This window comes from Malania oleifera, chromosome 1 (genome assembly GCF_029873635.1).
Source record: "Malania oleifera isolate guangnan ecotype guangnan chromosome 1, ASM2987363v1, whole genome shotgun sequence".
Classification (NCBI taxonomy): domain Eukaryota; kingdom Viridiplantae; phylum Streptophyta; class Magnoliopsida; order Santalales; family Ximeniaceae; genus Malania; species Malania oleifera.
The window spans coordinates 9,744,119-9,771,728 of record NC_080417.1 but is presented as its reverse complement, the minus strand read 5'-3'; the positions used below and the strand labels follow the sequence as shown (position 1 = coordinate 9,771,728).

The following is a 27,610-nucleotide window of genomic DNA, read 5'->3' as shown; positions in this document are numbered from 1 at the left end:
CCCTCCTTACTTTCTTCCTTCTCTATTTCTCCTCACCTCTTTTAATCTAAATATTTTCTTCTCCCTCTCTTCTCCCTCCTTTTATGATTTCTATAATTTCTAGCATTCTTACAATCCTCATCCTTACAATTTTAATGGGAATGGACATAAAAAATCCATTCACAACCAATCAATCATTTGTCCATCTAAATCAACATCAACGCTTAAAAGGTGTTTTATTTTTTATCAAATATATTTTTGGCAAACTTGCTCTTTTTCAAGTGGACATTAGGGGGCAAATGTCATACGCCTTGTAATATCTTTTTGGCCAAAGTGTCACCTATAATGATCTTGGTTAGACTCAACAACATGGGGGCCAACGGGCTTTTGTTATAGAAAACATCGACTATGAGAATGATCTAGTGATCGATTCTATAAAAGAAGATGAAGAGACCAAGTCCATTACCAATAGAAATTACGAGGACTCCTCAGTGGCCAAACATACTAAAGAGGAGAAATATTTCAATTCAATTGAACAAAAAAAAAAAATCTCTTTTTGACCAACCTTGAGAATTATGAAGACTTATTAATGGCTAACTATACTAGGGCGAAGGAAGACTCATGTTGGCCTTACAAGACTTAACATTCTATTTTAATGCTAACAAACAAATGAAACTTAACATATTTGGTTGAATCATGATATTTCAGGACTCACAAGGATCAAGTATGAAAATGCAAGCTTATACTTCAAAGAATGATGATCATATGAAGCTTAAATGACATGGATTCAAAGAATAAAGCTTGAAGATCATGAGAGCATGGATATTAAAGAGAATTCAATGAAAAGGTCAAAATATTTTAAAGCTTGAAGACAAGTAGCAGACCAAAGCATGAAGACTTAAGTGTTTTAGAATGAAAAATGGCTTATAAGTCTTTATATGAGTGCTTTAATGTTTAAATATCTTTTGAAATATTGTTGAAGCTCTTTAGAGGATATTTACGGACTTAGAGACTTATTTTAAAATCTCGGAAAATGTTTTATGAAAGATCAAAGTAAGAGAGCAAAACTAATTTTGAAAACTCAAAATGAAAAACCAGAAAAATGACTGGTCAACCAACTGACTAGATTACACTAGGTTTACTCATCTGACTGACAGGAAAACATCAGAATGAATAACTGCCCAACCAAATGACAGTTTGAACTAAAAATAGTTAGCCGACTGACAAGCCCAGCCGACTGATATTTATTTGGGTTAAATTCTGAATAGATAGTAAGGTATCAGCCACCTGTCCAGCCAACTGACCCTGTGAAAAACATTACCCAGTCGCCTGTCCAGCCGCCTGACTCAACGGGAATTTAAATTTTTAAACCTCAATGGGAAAATTCTAAAAATCAAATTTTCAATTATGAACGTTATAAAAACTTGGTGGACACTTCAAGTAACTTGGAGAACAAGGAAACTAATTCTAAAAAGTCTATAAATACTATCTTAATCTCAAGAAATTTATAACCAAGCAATTACACAGCAAACTTGCATTCAAATTCTCAATCTCTCTCAAAGTTCTCTATTGCTCATACTCTTGCTGGGGAAATTCTTCTGAATTGCTACTAAAACATCAACCTACGGTTCTCATACTAAACTTTCTCAATTACAAAATAACCCTTGGTGATCTCTACACTTGAACTTCCATTCTATTTCTTATTAGTATTTAAATTGTTGAAGTACCTAGTGCTGAATTTGTACTAATCTACTCTGCTTTGAGAGTGTTATTGTACACAGTGTTTACTTTATATTCCTAATTGTTCTTGGACGATTCTAGGTGTTCAAATCGTTGGCTAATTGAGAGGATATCACTTAGAGAGGCGGGCTCTAGCCTATTAAAGGAGTGATTGAGTGAAAGGATATCGCTTGGAGAGGCGAGCTCTAGCTTACTAAAGGAGTGTGTAAACGGTGTTGTTCCGCCCAGCAAAGGAACTGGTTTTAGTGAATGCTTTGGTGGTTTTCCAAAGGCGAGGACGTAGGCTGGGGATAAGCCGAACCTCGTAAAATCCTGGTGTCTCTCTCTTTCCTTTACTCTCTTTACTTTCAGCATATATTAACTACGTGGATGTTCTAAATTTCTTAATCATATACACTACGTGGATTAGATATTAAATAAACTTAAACTTAATTTGTTTTTGGGATTGCGAAAATTGAAAGAGAGTACGTTGGTTGATCCATACTTTTCGGAAACTGTGAGGGAGTACGTTGATTTGTGAAACACCCAAAGACTCTTTAACTGAAATTTTATTTGACGTCTAAGCTTTTGAAAAGAGTATTGGAGTTTATTTTGCACTCATTTTGAAAGAAAATTCATTATCCATAGGGCTTGAATCAAACCTTCATATATACAGGGCTGCAAACAAACAAAAGCTAAAACTTAAATCTTAGTTTGAATATTGTGGTTGATTGAAAAATTGATTGTTCAAGTACTTGTGTTGGTTACTTTGGTTGTGGATTGGATATTGTTTTAAGTATTTATTGTGTATTTGATAAATCACCTAGAAGACAAGAATTGATTAAAAAGAATTAAAAGAAAATGTTAAAACCAATTCACCCCCCTCTTGGGACTACACCTTAGTTTTCAACTCAAACTCAATCAAACATGAAAAATTACATAATTCCTTTTGATTGATGACTCAAAGCTTATCGAAAGTCAAAGCAATCTTGAGAACAAGAATAATCTCAAGTTAGATCTAGAGATTGACGAACTAGTTGGCAAAAAATTTAAGTTAGATGAGGACCATCCCTTGACTAGTCCTATATTTAGTATCGAGTAATCATCTTTTATTTATCATTTAATTAGTAGAATATGTATAGGAACATCAATTATAAATAATTGACCAATTAGGAAATTGTTTGGTCTAACAAAAGAGAAAAAATTTATAGCAGCGCATTTATAGGTGTTAAAAGCATTTAAATGAAACAGTTAGGGTTAGACATTGTTTGTGCCATCCTTGTACACCTTTTAAGAATGTGATAGTGGTTATCTATTCAAAATAGTCATTGGAGAAATTATAAATGGAGGTTATCTAGGCAAGGCATAAGGTGTTCACCTAGAGAAGGCAAATCACGTGTTGTCTAGTCATCCTAGTGACCAAGTGGAGAGCCATCTAAATGATGCATAAAAAAAAAAGAAAAAAAAAAATCACCCAAACCGCCAAGGAATGAAAAGTAAGCCACCCAAGGGAAAAAAGCCACACAGTCATCAAGCGACAATGGTAGCCCAATCATTAGACAACAAGATAGATAAGCATTCGATTATAACATATTGGACTTTAAATGTCATAAAACGGTCTCAATTTATGACTAGGTTTTAAACGTCCTCCATTATTAGGATTTAATATTTTGAAATTTATACTTGTGACCATAGAATTAATATAGGTCTGGCCTGAGTAGGATATAAATATATATAATGGTTATATTAAAAGAGTTCCAACTCAATTCAAAAAATAAAATGCAATAATCTATCACTAAACAAGTTCTAGTGCCTTTTATCCCTCTTATATCTTTATCTTTTCTCTCTCGATTACTTCTTCCCTTAGTCTCTTCCTTCTCTATCTCTCCGTACCTCTTATAATCTAAGCCTTTTTTCCTCCTCCTTTTTTTGCCTCCTCATATGATTTTTAGAATTCTTACTTACACTTTTGATGGGAATTGATATAAAGAGCCCATTCATAACCAATCCATCATCTATCCATCTAAACCCATACTGCCACAAAATATTTTTGATTTTTGATCAAACAGCAAGAATGAAGTGTAATTTGAGAAAACGAAATCAAAATTTTCACTTAATTTTATCGTACTATACATTCAAATTTTTATTTCATTCTTTTTTACATTTTCAAAAGTCAAATATGACATTATTCCCCGGAACAACAAGAGAAATGACAGGCCTAATGTCTTGACATACAAGTACTTTATTCTTCAATATAAAATTATTATTTAATTTTCACACCTCATTCATCTAATTTATATATCAAGAAATATAGGTAAAGATAAAATAGACCACATACATGATACTAATTTTCTTATATGACAAGCATAAAAAATAAAAAATAAAAAAATTAAAACATATATTTCTACTCTAATTTTGTCATTTGAAGGTTTGATTCTTCACTTTCTAACTTTTATTTGTCATTCTCCTCCTACTGTTGCAAAAGATCTTCTTTTTAAATTGCAACAATTGAAATTTTAGATTTTATTTACAACATTCACAAAAATACAGGATTTAATTTGTAATTAAGCATATTTTTTTTTATTTCAATTATCAAAAGATAACCAGTAGAATGAAATACTCATTTAAAGTATAACATACTTGACAATAATTTAAAAACGAATTTCAGGTCACTTGGTGAGTTTTCATTTACCTTTAATTAAATTTATTCATTTCCATTGACTTAATGGCATATGACATCTTCCAATTCACCATTAAGTTCAATTAACCACATCTATATTGATATTTGACATGTTTAAATTAGCCTTTTATGTTCATTTTTAGGTTTAAAATTTGACATGTCACCTTTTGATTGTTTTATATATTAGGTCACATTTGTTTCCATAATCTTCACAAAAATACAGGATTTATTTAGAAATAGGATGAAATTATTAATTATATATACTTTTTAGATAAATATTTTCAATAAAATATATTTTTTAGAAATACTTGTTTTCTTAAAAAAAAAGTTATTTGGACAAATATTTTTTAAAATAAATATTTATTCAAATGCAAATAAAATACTAATTGACACAAGTGCTTATAAAAAGTACTTTTCAATTTTTTTAAAAAAATAATTCTAAAAGGGGGGACTAATCGTGTAACTTTTTTATTTATTTCTCGTAGCATATTGTTTTCATTTACTAGAATAAAAAAAAAAAATTAGGCAAGCTGCAGGTGAATTGAAGTGCTTTGTATGTTTGTTCAATAAAGAATTTGAACTTAAATACAAGCGTTATCCTTTAATTTTGTTCTACCTAGTCAATTATCAATTTCTGATTTTATGAAGCAAAAAAAAAGTATGATATGGGAACTCTAGCCCCCGTCGAATCTTTAAGACCCTCGGGTGCGGCACCAAACCCACGGGAGTGAAATGTTGTCGTCTGCCCATTGACACACCATTGGTAATTCAACGGCATAATGCTTCAAGGGAGAATCGACCCCGTGACCGTGGGATCTCCAAAGTCACAAGTTCGCCCTTACTACTTGAGTTGACCCAATTGGGCAATTTTATGAAATTTTTATTAAGAATTTTTTAGCACTTCTATTTATTTAATTTAAAAAAAATTGTTCCTCTCTATCTCTCCGTCTCTCTCCACACACACACACACACACACACACTCATTTGTACACCCTTTTGAGTCATGTAGATGCACATTCATTGTCGGGCAATATATTGTTTTATAATCTATATATTTCTCATTCATTTTTATTTTCTGTCCTGATTTTTTAGTAATTTATCATTTGAACAATTTTGGGTCTCGATTTTCGAGGTCTTTGGAATTTTGGTATTTTTAGCTTTTTTTTTTATTTTATATATTTATAATTCTCTCTATTTTAAAAATATGAAAATATTTAAAATTTCAAATTTTGAAATATGATTCTAGTTTTAAAAAACTCTCTTTCTGAATATTTTGATCTTATGTGTCTAGGACTCTAAAAAAAAATAAAAAAAGAAAAATCCACAACAAGGTTGTTGTAATAAGTAAAATTCAAAACGATGTCATTTTGAATAATTTTGAAAGTAAAAAAAAAAAAAAATTCCCTCCTCTCCCCTTTACACCTTAATTATATGGATTACACCCGTGAACCTCTCTCAACATAAACTTATTGATATATTTGTCAAAAAAACTCAGCCAATAGTATAGAAAGAAAATAATCCAATAATCTCATGGCAAAGACAAAAAAATGTGCAAAACAAAAAATATGGCCCCCACCTCTCTCCCCTCCTTGCTCATTGTTCTTTCATCTCTTTTCCAAAAATAAGCAAAAACAATTAAATAAAAAAATAATTTATTTATTTATTTTCCTAACCATTTTCTTTTTTCTTGATCGATGTTCGATAAGGCTCAAATGATTGAATCTTCCAGATTTTTGTTGGTGATTGAAAGATTAATTGCCTCCTAATAGTCTTAAAAGCACTTCTATTTGTTGAGGTTTGATGGGAAGAATCCTACTTCGACTTTGCCTCTTGATTAGACATGTGACAAACTCTCGATCACCAAAGAAATTTTCAGAAAATTTTATCTATGTATTTTCTTCAAATTTTTACGATAAAGATAAATAGAACAAAAAAATTATGTTGATGGATGTAGAACTTAAAGTGGCAAATCACATCATTTTTATTGATAAACATAATAATATTTAAAGTACCAACAGATGTAATATATATATATATATATATATATATATGCCAATCTAAATATTTAATGAAACATAAGACACATGGATATTTTTCATTTGTTGGGGGAAAATGCTACCTTTTACAACCTCATTTATAACATTTTTTCCCTACTTCTTGTGTTGCCCCTCGCTTGCTCTCTTTTCTCTCTTAATTACCCCCTTCTATTTGGCATTGCCACAACTATTATTGATGCAACTCTTATCAATGGCTCTCGAAACATTGTCCCTTCTAGTTGTTCAAGATGGGGATAGGGTCTCGTCAACACCGGATTCTATCCGAGGGCACTAATATAATGAAGAGGGATTGGTGGTCCCCAAACGAGAAAGAAAGGGAGTTTTGATGAAAATGGGGTAAAAACATTTTAAAATGGAGTCACCACCTTAGTTTTTTGAAAACATAAAGAAAATAAAGAAAAAACCTTGCAAAAGGTTTGCGAAAGCCAGAAAATAAGCTCGAGAGTATATTTGTGCGTAAAGAAGGTGATTAGCCAATCATCCTAGTGATGATAAGCCTTTTAACACCCCTAATAACACCCGTTCGCAAAAACGTTACCACAATTATGTAGGTGTTTGCCTTCAAAAAGAAAAGAAAAAAAAATAACAGAAAGAATGTTGTGGCTCACACACTGAGTGGAAGGTATGCACAAAGAGAAAACATGATGAAAATCAAGATGCTGGTATCAGCAGGGGAAACCGTCAACGGTAGCCCTGTAACCGTCAACTGTTTGACTCAGTTTCAGAGAGATTTTGCTCTCTATCTAAAACCGTCGATAGTTTGACACGAGAACCCAACGCAAATTTTCAAATTTTGAATAGCGACATTAAGTAGGTTGGGGTTTAGAGGGAAAGCCTTCGGGAACTTTATATATACATGGTATATAATGTATTTGTAACAGAGTTTGTGTCACGCTCCGAACTCGATAATGGGACTCAGGGGTGAATTAGTAACTTAATTTGTCCCTGTATCATACAAAACATCCATGATACATCATAATGAATGACTGTCCAACCTCGTGATGTTCCCAAGCACCCTATACACATCCATATACAAACCATATATACAGCGAAAAAGGTCATTCTATACATACTTCGTACCATACCAGAGTCCATACAAAAGAACTAGGAGTCATGTTACAAAATACAACTCGGGCGTCAACCCAAAACCACAAAAGACAACCCAGCACAGTCCTAGTACTTACCCAAGTACCTCTCGCAATACACAGACCACTACACTCCCAACTCAAGGACGCTAGTTCTGGTTACTCGAAGGACTTGAAAAATATGTACGTACAGCAGGGGTGAGATACCTCTCAGTAAAGAAGAATCAGGTTATATCGGTGTGTGGCATATGAGTATTATCATGACATACTAACATGCATAGTTCAACAATCAAAACAGTTTAAACCGATTTCTATATTTCCACAAAACAAGCAATACAATCTGGTGTCATCACATCCTTCGACTCGAAGCCGGAATGTCTAGTGATATTTCACACCCTTTGGTAAAAATCGGCGATCTGGTGATATCTCACACCCTTCAGCAAACGTTGACAGTCTAGTGATAATTCACACCCTTTGGCAAACGCCGGTGCCCTCGGTAACCTAGCATAGCATCAGCCCACAGCGTTGAACCAGTGCAGATCTAGTGTTTGCACACCCTTCAGCAAAAGCCGACCGATCTAGTGGTATTGCGCACTCTTTGGAAAAAGTCGAATTTCAAAACCTAGAACAATTCGGAACCCCGTTCCTATTTCACCAAAACACAACTCATGCATGCTCATATAACCAAACAAATCACACCCATTTGGTAATTTAAAATTATGATTTTCCAAACATATACAGTTTAAACAAGTCAAAGCACGATTATCCCTATAAGACAATATATATCACAATATATTTACGATTTTCCAATAAAACCTGGGATGCAACCCGTCGTCCCCTTTTTTCCAAAACTGTAACATGAAAAACTCATAATTTTTACCCATTAGATTTTCCCAAATGAGTAACCAAAACACACACGGGGTCGTGGACCACAGTTCTACTGAGTCTGATTTCAAAAATAAATGACATAAACATAATTCCCCTTACCTTTCCCCAAATGGTCAATCCCAAACTCTACGGCCCCTAAACAACGAACTGAGTTCCTAAAACATACAAGTCATAGTACAGAATACGCTCACAATTCTATTCTCTACACAACTACCGGAATAGAATCGAAAACCGAGTCTTACCTCGATTTTGAGCCGAAACCTAAAAACGCCCAAAACGAAGATCCGATCCATAGATCTTGTAGATAATCCTTCCCTGATCCTCGTGGTAACTTCGGATCGACGATTCCCTCAACGTATGAAGAATAAATCTAGAGAGAGAGAGAGAGAGAGAGAGAGAGAGAGTATGTTGAGTTTCTAGAGAGATAGAAAGAGGATTTGAGTTTTCTTAACTAATAAGTAATGAAAATGGATATTTATAGCCCTTTGACTTGGCCGCCCTTGTCGACGAGATGGCGTCTTCGTCAATGAGGCACTAAAGATAATTCGTCGACGAGATAGTGACCTTGTCGACGAGCCTAAGATTTCCAGATTCCTGAAACCCCTCGGCTTCTCCTTGTCGATGAGCTCCTGCATTTTGTCGCCGAGCAACATAAGGCCTTCGTCGACGATGCTTGCTCAATTTACCATTCTACCCTTCTTTTAATTAATTAAATCCATATATCATGGTTCAGCTTCTTACAGTTTGTGTCTTTAACACAAGATAGTAAGAAAATCACATTGTCAATTGCTCCCGTAGAAGCAAGCGTTATCGAACCACGTAATTCTTTATGTCTTTATTATTGCGTCCATATAATATGTGTGATTGTGTTGTTCTGTATTTTCACCGTTGAGTTCTGCATTGTAAGATCGTGTTATTCTACTGTGCAATTCATTTTACACGACAAATTGGTATCAGAGCATTGTTGTAATAGCCTTACAACATCATTTCCCATTAGAACATAACCATAATTAACTTACTTGTAAGTGTTGAACTAATTTCTAGTTGGTGTCATATGATAAGAACATCCGGAATCTAGGATCCAAGAATCTGTGAGGCATTCTGAACTCGATGAAACAAATAACATATCACCATCACTGCTTTTTAGGTCTCCTTCCACTGCATTTACAAATTTTGATAAATTTTCTTGATATTCAGCATTCCCTTTCTTCCACTCTGAACACTCTGGTTTTATGTGCCCAATTTTCTCGCACTTAAAAACTCTTATTTCATTCTTCTTCCCAGACTGCAACTAAGATCCTCTTTGGAACTTGCTTCTTCCACATTCATGGTTACCCTTCACCACAAGTCCTTCACCATATGAAATTTCATCGCTGACCATCTTTCTTTGATGAAAGCCCAACAATGCGCTTATTACCTCTTCCAAATTCAGGGTTTCTTTACCCCATGTTAGAGTTGTAACCAAATTCCCATACGTGTGAAATGCAGGTAGGGAATTCAATAGCATCAGCGCTTTGTCATCTTCCTCGAATTTCATATCAACCCGCATTTAATCACTTATGATTTGATTGAATGCATTGATGTGTTGGTTCAAACCCAAACCTTCCACCATCTTAAGCCAATATAACCTTTACTTAAGAAATAGTTTATTCGTAAGAAACTTAGACATATACCGGCTTTCAAGCTTCTGTCAAACAGCCGCCAAAGAATGCTCTTCCATGACATGATATAGCACGTCATCGGCTAAACATAATATGATAGTAACCACAACCTTTGCTTCCAATTCCTTCCAATTTGTATCATCCATGCTTTCCGGTTGAACTCTGTATAAGACCTTCACCATAACTTACTGCACTAACGGATCTTTTACCCTTCTTTGCCATAAACCAAAGTTTCCGGTTCTATTGAACTTGACAACATCGAACTTTGCAGAAGAAGTTTTAGAGGCCATTACAACAATGCTCTGATACCTATTTGTTGTGTAAAACGAATTGCACAACGGAATAACACGATCTTACAATGCAACACTCAATGGTGAAAATAAAGAACAACACAATCACACAGATTATATGAAAATAATAACAAAGACACAAAGAATTACGTGGTTACATCCATGGGAGCAATCAATAATGTGGTTTTGGAAATATCATAATTAAGATGTATGATGGTGTTGTGTGAAATTTATATGATGTAAGGCATGTACTAGATCCAAGGAAGAATGTGATTTCATTGGACACTTTAGATTGTAACGGGTATAATTACAAGTCTAAAAGTGGAATAATGAAAGTATGTGAAAGCGACTTGATGGTGATGAAGGGACACAAGTTAGTGGGTAATATATATGCACTGCAAGATAATAGAGTTGTAAATATATATCTAATTAATTCATAATTAATTAGATACCGTTCGTCGAACGGGTGTGTAAGGAGTACGAATACCTTCCTCTCACATAGCTGAACTTTCAATCCCAACTCTGATAAAAACAGAACGAGACTACTGATTACTTGGCTTGGGATTAGTTTAGACACCAATCAAATGAGTAATAATTAGGTATTTTAACCGCACCTAGGTAAATAATAGGTTAGTGGCGACTCCATCAAATTTTCAATATTATTATTCCTCACCATCCCAAGACCCTTCTCTAGGACCTTGCGACAAGTATTTTATCAACTAGCCCTTCAAGCAAGTTTAATCAGTAAATTATCAATGATTTTTTGTTGTTTGAATTGAATTAGTTTTTTTCGAGTGTTTAAACTTATTATTCAAGATATTCAATTGTATATGTACTTAATTCTTGGGGTTCATTATGAGTAGCCGGTCCACTTAATCTCAACATATCCACATTAGTTATTACTATAATTTCCAAAGCAAGCCCAAAACCAATATTATATACCCAATTGTTGTGTTGGTTCACTAATCTCTCTACAATTTAGAGATTACATCATTTCTTTTTTTCCTTTTTAAAGGAGATTGCTTCATCTTAGACTGTTAAATTAATTCAATTAAATTATTCAACTTTAAGTTGTTGCATTTTTGGTCAACAGTAAGAATTGATCACCCACCCATCCACTTAGATGCCTCTCTCAATGTCAATGTCAAGACTCAAGGAATTCAAATCCATATTTGAACTAAAATTAAAATATTAATACATACAAGTTATTCTCTATTCATATTTGAAAGAAGTTCGACCATGGTCAAGAATTTACCAACAACTTTGCTCTATAAATTTATTTTTTTTCAATTGCTTTAGGTTTAAATTAAAACAAAGATAAAACTTATTAGGGTTTCCTAAAGTTTTTTTAAATAATACTATATTTCTTGTTTATAATTTTTTTTATTTTTAATTGATTTTGTGCATGTATATTAAAATTTTTAATATTTTATTACATATTAATTAGCATATATAAAAGACATTATATTCCTTTGAGATTTGACGGAAAGATAATAACCTTCCCTAATAATTCAAAAATCTCGTAGAACTCCCCGAACACTTCAAAAATCTCATAGACTTCTCTTAATATTTGATTGTACATACAGCTATACCGATAAAAAAATTTATATTAGTGTGTGTCGATCTTTTTAGCAAACCTGTAGGCAGGTTTTTATAACTTCTTAAATCTCAAGGGGGGTCCTTGAGATTTTTGAAATATTAGAGGAGGTTTGTATCTTTTTGTCAAATCTCAGAATTAAGAGATTGATGTCTTTAACCCTTTTAGTTATTCTAAACAAAACTTGATGTCGTGCATCAGTTGTACGTTTAGCCAACCTGACCCCCGGGACATATCTCCATTACCATCCACGGTTCTCGCTAACTCACAGAGAACTCTAATCATCCACGGTCTCCGCAGGCTCACAGAGCGAACTCTCACCATTCACGGTCTCCACTGACTCACAGAGTAAACTTTCACCATCCACAAGTATCACTGGCTCCGTAAGTGTATTTACTTGGAATTGAACCCCCGATACTCCTTCTTACTTGCTGATACCTTTCCACCGCGCCATGCTGTAGGGACTATTCTAAACATTTTTGAATAATCTAAAAAGATAAATGGGTGGGCTCGAATAAAGCATATTCTAAACCAACGTTTTCGAATCAAGATCTCACTTAAACGAATGGACCATGTCTTGCCCGTTTCAATGCATATACACATGCACATACTTCCATTCATGCATCTTCTCGAGCCGTGTATTTGTGGACAAAATAAAATATAAAAATAACATTTAGGATAAGCTAAAATTACAAATTTATTGTCAAATGTGCCAAGAAAAAGAAATCATAATAGTTTTTTTTAATCATAGTAAATCCATAAACATGTATAATAGCTAACAAACAGCAAAGTGATTATAATCATAAATTAGTTCTATCAAGTAACATAATCTCTAGATATTTTCGAAAAAAAAGATTAGGATTGTGTCGTTTTCAAAAATGATGAAACATTAACCTTAAAATATTATTGTCAAATATAATAACTCAAAATTAATTTGATCCACTTGAGATTAACATGTTTGGCAACGTACAGGAAAGTGGACTCTTCATGTTGCAACACGTTGTGGGCAACATTATTCTCTAGCTGTTTGGACAGTGACATTTTTCTTTTGTTATTTTAATTGTGAAAGCACAAAATTAACCTTTTTTACCTTAGAAATCTAAAACCAAATAGGAAAAAATGAAAAACATCTTAGGAAAAAGTAAAAATTCTAAGAAGAGGATCCGACACAAGAGATTCGGTCCCCATAGTAAAGTGGATCTTTGGAGAAAAGAGACAAAGCCCATGGTTGGTGCATGTTCCTCCCTTTCTTTTTCTTTAATTTATATATATATATATATATATATATATATATATATATATATTGCGCTTTGTATTTTTATTCGTTAGAGAAAAAGAAGAACAATAATATTACTTTAAAATTATGGCCCGTCACACGGTCCACAAACTATTCAATCCAATCCATAGAATGACAAGACAAATAAGAAACACCTCCAATTAATGTATTTGATTGATTTTTATCGTCTACCTCATATAACAGTATAAACAAATGTCTCATTATTTAATTAGGCACATATTATGGGTCTAACTTTTGACTTATTTACTACTGTCTCGTAAAAACTAAAGGAAAGAATCAACAATCAAAATTTTTCTCTGTTTGGCCACATGCAAAAAGATTAATTGATTAATTATATATAAATACTAGATAATTTTTTTCTAGCTAACAGAAGGAAGTCTCGTATTTTAATTTTCGGAGTGTATGGGATGGGAATTAGTTGTCCCATTATATAACTCCTCCTGTAAGTTTTTTCCTTCTATTCTCTTTTTTTAGTTATATCCTAAAATTTCAACTCAAATGAGTCCTTCGAACCCCGCTCCCCTCGACAGTACCAAATCAGGAGAGGCCCCCACAGCTCCTTGTCTGAGTTTTTAATAAACTAAGAAATATAAATCTTAGAAAGCCACTTATACAAATTTTAAGTCTCGAAAAATTAATTAATTCTCGAAAATGCCAAGTAAAAGGCTTACTACATAAGAAAGGAAAGAGACTTGAGCCCGAGGCGGGACTCCAAGAAAACATAATAATAGCAGATAAACAAATTAAGGCCCATCGTTCTATATCCTTCTCTTTGATCTTTGAGACTTTGGTCTTCAGAACAAATTTTCTTCCATCAAATCCTTTAATTTGAACCTATTCCCTCTAATTTGGGCATGTTTAACTTTAGAATGAGAGATTACAGTACTCTCCAATTACACTTAGTCTTCTGGCTTCAACTTTAGAATACACACTCACATAGAAGAAAAATATAATAATCTCTTCTCTATCTTTTACCCCAAGAAAAAACCCTCATATATGTTTAAGCAATTTTGGCTTTTAACAAAAGCAATGGCACAATAGGAATGCATAGTTGCCCTCATGAGCTAGGTTTGCTTCTCAAAAAATGGACAATTTAAAAAAAAAAATAGTACTCTACTAATGTTTGGATCTAACTTTCCAGTCTCTCACAGGCATTGAAATCTTCTTGGGGATTGCCAATAGGAAAAAAAAACAGTGCCAACATTTGAAGCCATTTTTGTTTTATTGGGGACGATCGTCAACCTACCTCAAGAGGAAATGTCATCAAGTGCTAGGTATCTTTCCCTTTCTTTGTTTATTTATTATTGCTTGTTTATCTTTTTATTGGAAAAGAAAAATAATAGACTAATTAAAGATTGAAAAAAACAAATGATGGGTACTTAATTAATCTACGCAAACCTAGATTCTGTTTATAGATTTTATGCATCGATCCACCCACTCGCCTGCCTTTTTATTGGCTATCTATCTCGGTGTCTATCCTTAATCCTATTCTTAGAACGAATTCACATCAATACGATGCGTGTCGATGCCCACCTCGTAAAAGTTGAATGACTTAAAAGGTTTTTAAGTAAATTAAAAATCCCAATTGCTACGCTGATGAGTGGGCATGTCTAAATGGAAGTCCTCTAACTTTTAGCAATCCAATGTTGCTAGGTCTAGTGGCTATTGTATCATATTTTTGAAATTTAAAGTATTTAACAATCTATCAAGTTCAAATTACTTTGACTTAAATTCAATTCATTAGTGTTTTACTATTTATAAGTCCATTAAGTTCTCTTCTTTTTTGATAGCTCGTTTCTAGGTTATAATTTGCTCGAGGAGATTTGACTTTAACTTCAATTGCAATGATCTATTCTGCCGCGAAAGTATGAAATAATTCTTTTTGTTCACAAATTCTTATCGATCAACTAAACTTATAGTCAAGCTACTCAATTTCTTGCAAAATCTTATAAATTCTTTACATTGCTTATTCCCTAAGCAATATGGAATAGAGTAAGGAGGTTTGGTATTCAACCACTTGAAATGCTTCACCATTAGCAACTTCTAATCATATATTGTTATTATCTGTTTTGTCGTTAGCTTACAGAATTCATTCTCCACGTTTTGAGTGTGATTTGAGTTATGGTACTATTCATTGCTCCTCTAATTAGGGACGTTCTGTAACTAAGTCGCTTATTGTTGCACTTAAGTCCAATCTTTACTTCACGAAATACTATTTTTCTAAATTTAATTTTTTTAATTGCGTTTTATATTACATCGCATCTAAATCCGAGACTGCTCCAGTGAATATATTTTAAATTCACACAAATCCAAACTCAAATCTCAAAATTTATACTCTCAAATACTACATAAATATTTTGGATACCATTTCAATTGGGTCTTGTTAACCACACAAGTTAGAAGTTCGTAAAAATTACACCGAGAAAAAAATGTTCTTCTTGAAAAGCGCTCAATGGTACTCATTAATGATAGAACCCAAAGATTACACTAAATCATTCAAAAATTCATAATAGAAGAAAACTACTGGCGTCATTATCCTAGATAATTTAATTTTATAATTTTTGACAACTAATTTTCTCTTCTTTTATCATATTAAAACTTGATCTTTGACTGTATAGAGATCCACATACACTTAATGCTCACGTATAACAATTCCTTTAATTAATTAATTAATTAATTATCCTGCCTCTGAGTGATTAATGCACAGTTAATGCAAATTATGCATGGAGGGTGACCATGGGTAGTGAGTCTCCCTTTCATGTTCCCCACCACCTGTTGAAAATTCATTATGCAAAGTGGTAGGGCAGCTGAGAAGGAAAGAACTTTAGAAGAGACTTTATCACTTTGTAGTTCAATAATTCCATTGCGCTTTGGTCTACCATTATTGTAGGCAAATTTTGTTCTAATAAATACATTTTAGACTTAATATTTTGTGCATATATTTAATATGTCATGTTAATTATCGTATAATTTTATTTAACATTATTTTATAATCAAATCAAACTTAGTTGAGTAAAGTTCGAGTTTAGTAATCACTTAAAATAGTAATTTGGAAGCATCAATTTTAGAACTCCACACATATCTAAATTTAGTGTCTATTTAAATCAAAGATTTTATTCGAGGAAAGGAAAGAAAATTAAATTCATTTCTCCTTATATTTTCCTTCTCTATTAAATATTATTAAAAATAAAAATTTTGTTTTAGCATGATTAAAAATTAAACATCATTGATGCATAAAATCATAGATTTGACATATTTTTTATCTTCTTCTCACTTTCCTTCATACCAAAATGAAAAATATAAATTATTTAATTTTTTTTTTCTTTTCTTAATATATTTTAAGTTCTAGACGGGATTCTTAAAGTTAGAATCGAATCAAATTTCAAATTCAAAAATTTTTCAAGTCCATCCAAGCTTAAATGCATATTCTCTTGACCCACATTGAAAACAACCCTAGGCTTGTATCTTAATGACAATTTCTTTTTCTCGCGGTTGGAATGGAGTGAGATTGAACATTGTACACAAATTATTATACGTGGGATTGGTAGACAAGGTGAGGAATAAAAGGAGGGGTGTAAGCTACGGAGGAGGACAAAATGCAGAGGCTGTGGGGTCAAACAAAACAGGGCATGGCCCTATTAGTTTAGGGGTAGGGGTTGAAGTTGAAGCCTTCATGGAATAAGAATATAGGATAGAAGCCCCCCGCGGCTAAGGGCTACCCTCCCCCTTTTCCTTTTAGGCTTTCAATTATTGTAGGATTTCACGGGACTCCTCACTTCTTGTTCTCTACCATTTTAATAATGATTGCACAGGCCGCAGTTCCTCTTCCTCATTTCTCACCAAGGTCACTCTCACGTGCAGTTGCACGTGAACAACACTCTTTTTTAATCCACATCTATTTTTTTTATTATTATATTTTTTTGGTGGGCACTCCTAAGTCTTGATTTTAGACCCGTGCCATGACTCGACATTTCAACAAAGTGACCCATGCATGAGAAACTTTTAGGTCGATCGATAAATCGAGATTAGCATAGTAAGTTGACACAGTAATACCATTCGTTTTATACTGCACAGGACCTTGGTAGTAGTTCGTATATCGATCCGCATACCAAGTCGCATAGCAATACATGTAACTTTTTATTATATGTTTATGTGTCTAATAAGGAATCAATTTAGAAGTTACTTTCTTTTTTTGAGTGTTTAGAAGTTGCTGTTAGCTGTAACTATAAAAGCCCAGATTTTTCAGCTGGGCCGGCCCAAGATGGATCCAGCAGCACAAGCCCAGAGAGCGACATGAAAGCAGTTTCGCAGGCCCAGTACAAGTTTTGTCATCTGGCTACTAAAAAATGCAGAGGTCTCGTATCAGCATCACCAACCGAAGTGGGAAAATGAAAGATCCATCTAAGGAAACCCTCCCTGCAGGCCAACTGGGCTTAGATTACATGATGAAAAAAAGCCCATCTTCCATCCGAAACATATTTTCACCCACTGGCAAGGTGCAAACCAAGTTTCTGACATGAAAATATGGAACTCTGGCTAATGAGATTTTATGCCGGAAACAAAAACCTCCCAGCGTTCTCCAAACATACCGAGGAAGAAAATGCTGATCTGTATTCATTCGATCTCATGCTTAAAAATATATAGAATATAACATACATGAGTTCTCAATCTACAAAGAAGCAACCCAGGCTACACATGGGTTGGTGTTTTGTCTATATGAGCAAGGAAAGTCGCTTCTATATTTGGGTTTTGGTACAACAAACGACCTTGGCCATTTATTTGCAGCAGCTGTGATTTTGGTAAAACTGCATTAGGAGCAGTAAGAGTAGATGCATAAGTTGAAAAGTATCTGGGAAAACTGTTTCCATGGAACCTATTCATTTCCTGGTGAATGAAATTCCCTTCTCGATGCTTGCTGCCAATTCTTTCTTTGCCTTCTCCAGGCCAGCCCTGTTGAAAATCATAGGGGGAACAAAAAACTCGTATGATTTAACTGAAATTTTTATGATAGGAACAAAGGGATAAAAATGGCAAAAATTTTGCAGATATTTCTCCAGACCTCTCATACTCGTTCAAGGGGCCTAGTTGGTAGATCTCCTCAGCTCCAGCACGGCCAAGCCGTACCTTGGATGCGAAAAATGGAAGCTCAGTCACCTGCATTCAAATCATTTTTCTCACAAATGGCTTGCAGAACCGTTAATTTATCAAAATGCACAAAGAAAAAAAGATTCAAGAGGTGTTATGCACATGAGGATTCTAAGATACGAACCTGAGAAGCCACGAAAGCGCACTGGACAACCCCAGCCTCTCCGGTCAAGCCTCGCAGGCATGCATCAGCAAATTTAACAGCAGCATATGCCTGTATTTTCATTTACATTTAGCAACTAATACATATGTTTGACCAATAAAACCCTGTAAAGTCCATGTAAACATTACAAACAGAAAACATACAAAAGATTTAAAAAAAAAATTTGACTAACCATTGACAGAGTGGCAGATCCGGCCCCAGCTTTAGCCTGCATATAGGATGTGAAGAATTATAACAAAATAGGGTGTAGGTATAATATAATACAATGTATACAAAACACAACTTAATTGAGAAAAGCTGAAAATAGTGAGAATTCTTGGAAGAGTATATGAATTCAAAAGCAGATTGTATCCTCACGGATACTCGATATCATAGCAATGAAGCCAATTTCAACAAGCAAGCACACAAAAATATAAAATTGGTGCATTTTTTTTAGCATTAAAGATTTAATATTGGGCATTGAGTCATACATATGTCATGGAATTTAAGTGACTTTCCATTAGAAAAGTGATGTATCAGTCGATGAGTTCATAAATTCATGGAAATCCAATGAGCCTACAAATAGATCCATCTTGCACTCATTCTCATTTTGTAGACACCTATATTTCATATAAGAGAATTCTAATTCGCAAAATCTAATCCATCCTTTACAGCTCGTTTGGTTCGGCAGAATAGCTATTCATTGAAATAAAATGGAATATAATTTAAATTTTTGGAATAAAGGGAATAGCAACTTCTTATACATTAATAATTATTTCGTTCAACATGCAATGAGAAAGGAATTGACATCCCCATGATGAAATTTGGGAATAGTCATCCCTTGTCTATTTCTTATTTTGGACTCATAAAATATTTCACATTGTTATTTGCTTTATAGTAACAACATAATTTCTTGCATAACTAATTATAACCAACCTACTAAAACTCTAATCTATTTCTGGGAATAGGCATTCCGCAAACCAAATGTAACCTTAGAGTTTATCCTTCAAGAAAGGTTCATCTTGGATGGAGCATCAGGCTTTTTTATTTGTACATAATTGGATAAAGCCACAAAATCCTGGTGCAGACAAGTCATGAGCTATCTGCCTGACTCTTTATAGGACTGCCAAAATGCACGGTGCTTACAGTCTCCACTATTTCTAGGAATAGGCATTCCGCAAACAAAATGTAACCTTAGAGTTTATCCTTCAAGAAAGGCTCATCTTGGATGGAGCATCAGGCTTTTTCATTTGTACATAATTGGATAAAGCCACAAAATCCTGGTGCAGACAAGTCATGAGCTATCTGCCTGACTCTATATAGGACTGCCAAAATGCACGGTGCTTAGAGTCTCCATAAATGAGAGCAAGATAACGTGCCTCAGTCTAAGTGCTTCATATTATCTTGTTATCTTGTTTTCTTTGAATTTGTTTTCCATGTATTTGCATTTTCAGAAAAAAATAAATAAATAAATTTAGATGTCCCAACAAATTTTGAAGAGGATATCATCGGTTTCTAGAAGTTTCAACAACATAAAGAACCAAACCTCCTTAATTTGGAATGAAGGAAAAGGGATGGAAAGGAAAATTACATTGGATAAAGAAGGAAAGGCGCGAAGGAGAGAACAGGGAAGGACGGAAAGCTGTTTGGTTGGACAAGAAAAACAGAAGGAAAGAAAATGATTACCACTCAGTTTGAAAGGCAAGAGTCTTTCTGTACATTTTCCTCACTTTTAGAGGGATTGATTCTGGGAGGGAGAGGAAAGATTCTTTTGCTCCCACTTTCCTTCCTCAATTCCCCACTGTAAAAAATAAAAGAAAAAGGGACTTTTCCAGTCAATTTTTCCTTCTTTTTCCTTACCTTTTCCTTCCTCTTCCCACCTACCAAACATAGTGTTGATGAAACACAACCAGTTGCAGTCACACATACATGGTCTACTCTGAAAGTGAACGATAACAAACACCACAATTGCAATTAACTTCAACACAACAATGAAATGACAATCTTTGTTTGTCCATTAATTATCAATTCTTCTTTTCAGTGCACAGGGTAGAGCAGCTTGGCAGTTCACAAGTTCATAACTTGAGGTCACAAATTCAAGCCCCTTCTGTGCAACATCTTTTCATTGTATGATGTACCTCTTGGTGAAACACAGCAATTCAGAATTCTATGTATCAATTTAAGATGCAAATGATAGCCCAATTAAGATACCATGCTGGCCAATGTCCCAATTGAGACTCTCCTCTTAGGTATTACAACAACTGCAATACTCCTCTTAGGTACTGCAGTTCTTTTTTTAATTCTCCCCCCCACCTTTGTGGTACTATAGTAAGCAGCTCATGGTTGTTTGAAGAACCATCAACTTGTTGGGACATGTCCCACATGCATTAGAACTTGTTTTGAGGATTCATTCCAGACATTCTTATGCAGAACTTGTTGGCTTCTTGCAATATAGGCCAAATGGCTTCAGTTGTTTGGATCTTAATGGCTTCAGTAGTAAGCTTTACATTGAGAAATATTGTCCAATGGCTATAGTTAAAACTTACCAATTCTCACTTATCTTTCGTAATAAAGCATGGAAAATATAACGATCCCAAAAATATATAAATAAAAATAAAAAATAATTATTTAATTAGTTAAATAATAATAATTATTAATTATATAATATAATATAATATTTTAATATAATATAATATAAAAATATAATATTATAATATTATATATATATATGTTATTAGTTCCTGAAGCTTCAAGAAAGCTTCAGAAAACCCCCTCTCTGCAATCTCTCTATCTCTCTCAATTTCTCTTCCACTTCTTTGCGAAATTGAAGAACGGACATCATTCCCGGGTCCCAATTCCACTCTTCAAAGATTTGATCGGAGATATTTCATCTTCTGCACACTGAAGCCACCACTCCAGAGCTAGCGTAAGTAGACTAGATTATGTCAGTTTTAATTTTAAAATTTAACCGATTAAATTGGAGTATATGAATATGGTGATATCAAGTCTGATTTTATTTTATAATTTACCCGATTACATTGAGTATATGAATAGTGTGATATTTATTTTATTTAAATATATGCCTGAGTAAATTAAAATACGTAGGTTTGATCATGTCCGTTTTTATTTAAATATGTTGGAATTAAATTAAACTGCGTGAATTTGATCAAATCAGGTTTTGGGGAATATATTGGAATTAAATTAAACTACGAGAATTTAATCAAATTAGGTTTTTGGGAATATATTAGAATTAAATTAAATAGGTGAAATTGATCATACTCGTGTTTTTATTTAAATTTACTGCGTATATATATTTATAAGAATTTCTCAAGTAATTTATGAAATTATAATTATTGTACAAATTGTGTGGCATGAGTTATTTTATTTTCTCATAATTGAGCAAGTTGGGGATTTTGTGGTGTATGTTTAATATGTGATTTATTGCAAATATTGACGAGATTGGGAATAAAGATGATATTTTTGTGCAGATTTTATATTGGGAATATTGATGAGATTATGATATTGTTTTAATTGCATAAATTGCAATTATATGTTTTAAAAACCCTGATGGGACAGATGTAGTGAATGCTCGGTACCATAGCTACAAAGGAATATTAGTCCAGTCACACTGTCGTGGAAGTATTGGCGGTGAATAGTCAATTTAGCTTGAGTAGGGGTCTACATACCTGTTTCCGGACCAGGATGTGATAAACAAATCGATCTTACAGATGTAATATTTTGATTTAGCTTTGATCGGCCAACCAAGCTAAGTCCAATTTTCAGATCGCACAACCCGTCATGGGGGTTAAACATGACATGCATTGGCCAAAAAGGAGTTCTTTTGTACATGTTCGTATATTTATGTGATTATGGTCATTTAATAGGCCTAAATGGTGTTTTGGAGAAAAGTATGGATATTTATTTATATATGTGACTTATATTTAACAAATGCAATTTTTATTAAAGTTATTAAATATATTTTTATATTGTGAAGCTCATGTCAGTCACACACTAATAATAATCTAGTCCTTACTTACTGAGAGGTGTCTCACCCAATTATTATTAAACATTTCAGATACCTTAAGGAACATAGCCAAAATCGGAGTAGCGTAGCGGAAGCATGGGTGGGATTAGAAAAAGCGATTTAGATTAAATATTAAATTTTTTATTTTTGGTATATTTTAGAATTTTTAAGGATGTATTAAATTTGATATTGGAGATATTGTTATAATGAGATTATTTAGTACTCTGATATAATGCATTTGAGGTCTTCCACTGTATAAAATTCGGGTTACTACAGAAAAAGTAACTGATAGTAGAGAAGTCAAAGATAGGCATCCTAGCCGGTAGCCTAATGTGTTTTATCGTCAAATTCTTGCCAGGACGTTATGTAGGTGTTGAAATCCCGAGTATCCTTGACAATATTGAGTAAATTAGGAAAGTGAGTAAATGTAGAAAATTGTATTATTCTGTAGGGAAACTGTTTCCTTGTTTAGAGTCTTTGTTTGTATTATATATTGTAAGATCAGGATGTACATATTTTAAGAATTCAAGAAATATTGAAATTGAATTCCGCTCACATGGTATTAGAGCTAGGGTTTCTCAACCTTAGCTAACAATGGCCAGCAGCACCAGCAGAGGGTGGACCTCTTCTAGAAAACCCGACGGGGATTTAGAGGCTACATCCATTGGGGGTTTGAATGGGTTGGACAATACAACCTTTCCACTCTCGGTACAGAAATTGAATGAAAAAACTTCCGTTAATAGGCTCAATCTATAAAATTGGTGATTGAAAGAAAAGGGAAACTAGGTTACCTTACTGGTGAACTGTAAAAACCCCAAAAATAGAGATATAGAAAAAAAAATTAGTGGATTGATTTCCAAAAATAAATAAATAAATATAAATAAAAAAATAATAATAAATAAATAAATAAATAAAATTAGTGGATTGATTTCCAAAAATAAAAATAAAAATAAAAATAATAAATAAATAATTCAATAATTCAATAATTTTTTTAATTAATTAACTAATTAATTAATCGGATTTAAAAGAAAAAGAAAAAAAATTTAATTAATATTTATTTTTTTATTAATAAAATATATTATTATTATATTAATTAAATATATTATTATATTAATTAAATATATTATTATTATTATTATCATTATTATTATTATTATTATTATTTCCTGAAGCCTGGAAGCTTCAGGCTTCTTTAAGACTTTTCTTCTTCTTCTTCTTCTTCTTATTCTTCTTTCTTTTCTTCTTCTTTTATTTTACTTTTCCTGCACGTGCAGCCTCATTCTCTCTCCCTCTCTCCTTGATTTCGTGACGGATTTTCGCCCGATCGAAAACCCGAAAATACCACTAGACTCCATTCGCCGTTGCCGTCATTTCTACCAGAGCGGATCTGTGGTAGGAGCAACGTAAGCATATTCCCTGGGGTAAGTCATTTTCCCCTTTTTCTTTAATTTCTTGCAAAATATAAGCTCAATTGACGAACGGACACCACCACAAGAATTTAGGGATGATTCTCTACAAGTCTAGTGGGACGGAATTCTCGTGGGGGTGTCGGGACAAAACTCCAAATTTGGGGTGCGGCGATTATTAAGGGGTTTATTTTTAATTAATTAGCATTAATTTAGAAATGCTAAAATATTGAGCATTTTGGGTTGAAGTAGGATTTCTGGAATTTAAGGGCCGAGTGAGCACCGCGAGTGTAATTTTGGGACCCGCAGGCAAAATTTAGAAAATTAAGTGAGGGTGTTAAATAATAGTTTAAATATTAATTTGAGGTATATGGAGTCTAGGGAAGGCTAGATGGGTATTATTTTAGAGAAATAGATTAATTAATTTGGAAAAAATGTAAATTGCAGGAGTTGAATTTCAGACGCCAAGGGCGTAGAATTTGGGATTCTAGGGAGACTCTCAGTAAGTCAGGTAAGGGGAATAAATTATAACAGTGTTTTTAGAATTATTATTTAAATGAATATGTGAAATTGAGCATATGATATTTTGTCTGAAAATTATTATGATATAAATATCAGATAAATTGTGTGGCATTTGAGTAATTGTAAATTGTGATATTTTGGAGTGTAAAATATAATAATGTGTAATTTCTGAGAAAATATTGAAATGAGAATTACTGATCTGATTAGTGAAAAATAATGTAATATGGTATTATTATATGAGTAGAAATGTTTTGCTTGGAAAATGGGATTTTGTGAATTATTGATATTGGAAAATAATGAAATGTGGTATTTATTTGTGAGTGGAAATTATTTGCATGAGAAATGAGTATTTTGGGAAAATATGAAAAATACATGAAATATGATATATGATATTACGAGATGATGAAATGTGCACAGAAAATGATGAAAATATTTATATTGAACTGAATTGTGATATACTGGAATATAATTGATGAAATGCCAATACCGCATAATGATTGCGGGTATGTGGTGGTAAACCCTGTTGGATGGTTATGATATTTAGCACGGTACCGTTGCGAGTGGTGTTAGTGCAACCACACGGACTCTTGGAGCGTGTGGCGTGACAGTCGACTGTGCCATTGTGTAGGGTTGTTAAGCCCCCTGAGTCCGGATCAGGGTATTAGGCCGGCCAGTCGTACTTCAGACGCGATATGTGATATGATATTTGATCTAACCGGGTCAGCCAACCGCGGTTAGATCCAGCCTTCGGGCCGAACAACCTTGACCATGGGGGGAAGCATGGCGTGTATAGAAAGATCCTCAGGGTGGCCATGAGTTACAGACGCGATGTTGGTATTTGATACCGAGGATACTCATGAGCCGGAAAGTAAAGTGGAAATGAAAAGTGAAAGATTGATAAAATTGGCTAAAATGAGAAATGAAAGAAAGAATGGAAATTGAGAAATAAAAAATGATAAAATTGAGAAATGGAATAGTGTGAGTTAATAATATAAATAATTAAGGCGAAGTGAAACTCTCCGCCTGAGGGCTTACTGAGTAAGGTGAGTGCCCTGATGGGTATTAGAAGTAGCTATACCCGGCTGCATAACGTGTTAGGGTATAGGGAAACTACCTGTATGGGCGAGTAATCTTCCCTATTCTCAGGAACTTTGCGTGTAAATATGTGTTGGAAATCATTGAATTTGATAAATGATTTTTAAGCTTATAAAAGCTTGTGTTGTATATCTATATGATTATGTGTATGTGAATATCAGTATATTTTCTCAAATGAAATGGTGATTTGAAAAGTAAAGTGTATTATAATTGTACTCTTTTGGCCACACACTATAAATAATTTATTCCTTCTTACTGAGATGTGTCTCACCCAATTTATCTAAATTTTTCAGGGAACAGAGACCGGTCGGGTGATAGAGCTTCGTGATAGTAAGGAGCTGAGACCCTGATACACAGGGTGAGTTTTTGGACTAGGGGAGATGTAATTCCCCTAGAGTTGAATAGTAATTTTTAGTATGGGAAGGTAGTGTGAATATTTGTATGTATGTTGATACTCTGGGTATTGTATTCTGACTGATATGTGTATATTGTCTTCCGCTGTTAGGTTGAATATAATAAAATACTTTTTACCCGTTACCCAATGCGGGTCGGGTTGTATGAATGGTACTAAGATTGTTGACGTGGCCGATTTGTGGATATTGTGGATTTATGACGTGATTATTTATTTATGAAAAGAAAAAAATTGTACGAAAATCGAGGCGTCATAGTTTGGTATCAGAGCCTAGATTGCTAGGTTCTGTAGACTTTAGTAGACAGCGGAATACAATACCAAAGTATAGGAGTGGATTTTAAGAGAAATAGGAGATGGGTAGATTGAAATGTGAGTTAGTGGTTGTTAGAGGATGAGGTGAGAATTTAGGATTCTATCTTACGGCTTAGAGGCAGGAGTACCGAGGTTGTTTCTGTGTTTTTCCTAAGGTGACGATTTCAGGAAAATCATGGATACTATCGCTGGGTCTTGTTTCTGAGTGGTAGGACTGAATCTTAAATGGGGATTAAAGATGTGGATAGAAGAATAATTTATGAGTTATTGTAGTGTATGGGTTGCGTGATAATGATTGTATGTTAAGATTAGTTGTTTCCTTTGCAGAATGGATCGGGAAAACAGTAACACGAATGCGGGAGGTGATGGAGCAGGACCTTCTAGTATGGGTGGTACAGATCCTGACGCAGTGTTACGTAGCGTCACTCAGCAGATGATGGCTGAGATGGTCAGGAGCTCGGGGGAGCGAAGCTGCACGATCGAGCAATTCACACGTATGCAACCCCCATCTTTTGTTGTAGGAGCGGACCCATTAGTAGCAGAGAACTGGGTTCAGGACATAGAAGACATTCTGGCAGTCCTATCGTGTACAGATGAGCAGAAAGTATTATTTGCTACCTTTAAATTGACCGGGGAGGCAAAACACTAGTGGAGGTCAGTGAGAGTACTAGAGGAGCAGAGGCCTAACCCTGTAGTGATGACGTGGAGTCACTTCAGGGAGATTTTCTTCGAGTAGTACTTTCCCGCTACAGTTAGGAGTGCAAAGGCGTCGGAGTTTCTGTATCTAACGCAGGGGTCTATGACGGTGCAGCAGTACGCAGCGAGGTTTGTTTAGCTGTCCCGCTTCGCCCCGTATATGGTGCCAGATGAGGAGAGGAAGGCGAGGAAGTTTGAGGAGGGCTTGAGGCAGAACCTATATGAGCAGGTGGTAGGTTTCCGAGCTCAGACTTTCTCGGAGATAGTGGATAGGGCTACGGTGATTGAGAGCAACATACAGCGAGGTGCAGCAGCCCAGAGCCAAAGGAAGAGGCCCGCGCCTTTTGATTTTCAGGCAGGGCCCAGTCGTGGGCCATGGAGGAGATATGATACCGGAGGAGGACGACGACACGGAGGAGGAAAGCGAGCAGTACAGGGTAGACAGATGCTCCCTACATGTCCCAGATGTTTGAGGAGGCACTCAGGAGAGTGTCGAGCGAGAAAGGTGGTCTGCTATCAGTGCCACCAGCCTGGGCATATCGCGAGAAACTGCCAGGCACCACCAACGGTAGCGGCTGCTCCTCGACCATATAGAGGAGGCTA

General features: G+C 34.3%; 1 protein-coding gene across 1 annotated transcript in view; it reads right to left on the bottom strand.

Annotated features, from left to right (window-relative positions):
- Positions 1–17,846: 17,846 nt before the first annotated feature.
- LOC131165108 (malate dehydrogenase, glyoxysomal) overlaps positions 17,847–27,610 on the bottom strand; it is a 34,089-nt gene continuing 24,325 nt past the window's right edge. Inside the window, exons 6-9 of the mRNA XM_058122804.1 lie at positions 18,734–18,769; positions 18,523–18,612; positions 18,313–18,407; positions 17,847–18,203 (exon numbers count right to left, since the gene is read on the bottom strand). Of these exons, the coding sequence (XP_057978787.1) occupies positions 18,131–18,203; positions 18,313–18,407; positions 18,523–18,612; positions 18,734–18,769 (294 nt within the window). The 3' untranslated portion in view covers positions 17,847–18,130. The remainder of the gene's footprint in view (positions 18,204–18,312; positions 18,408–18,522; positions 18,613–18,733; positions 18,770–27,610) is intronic.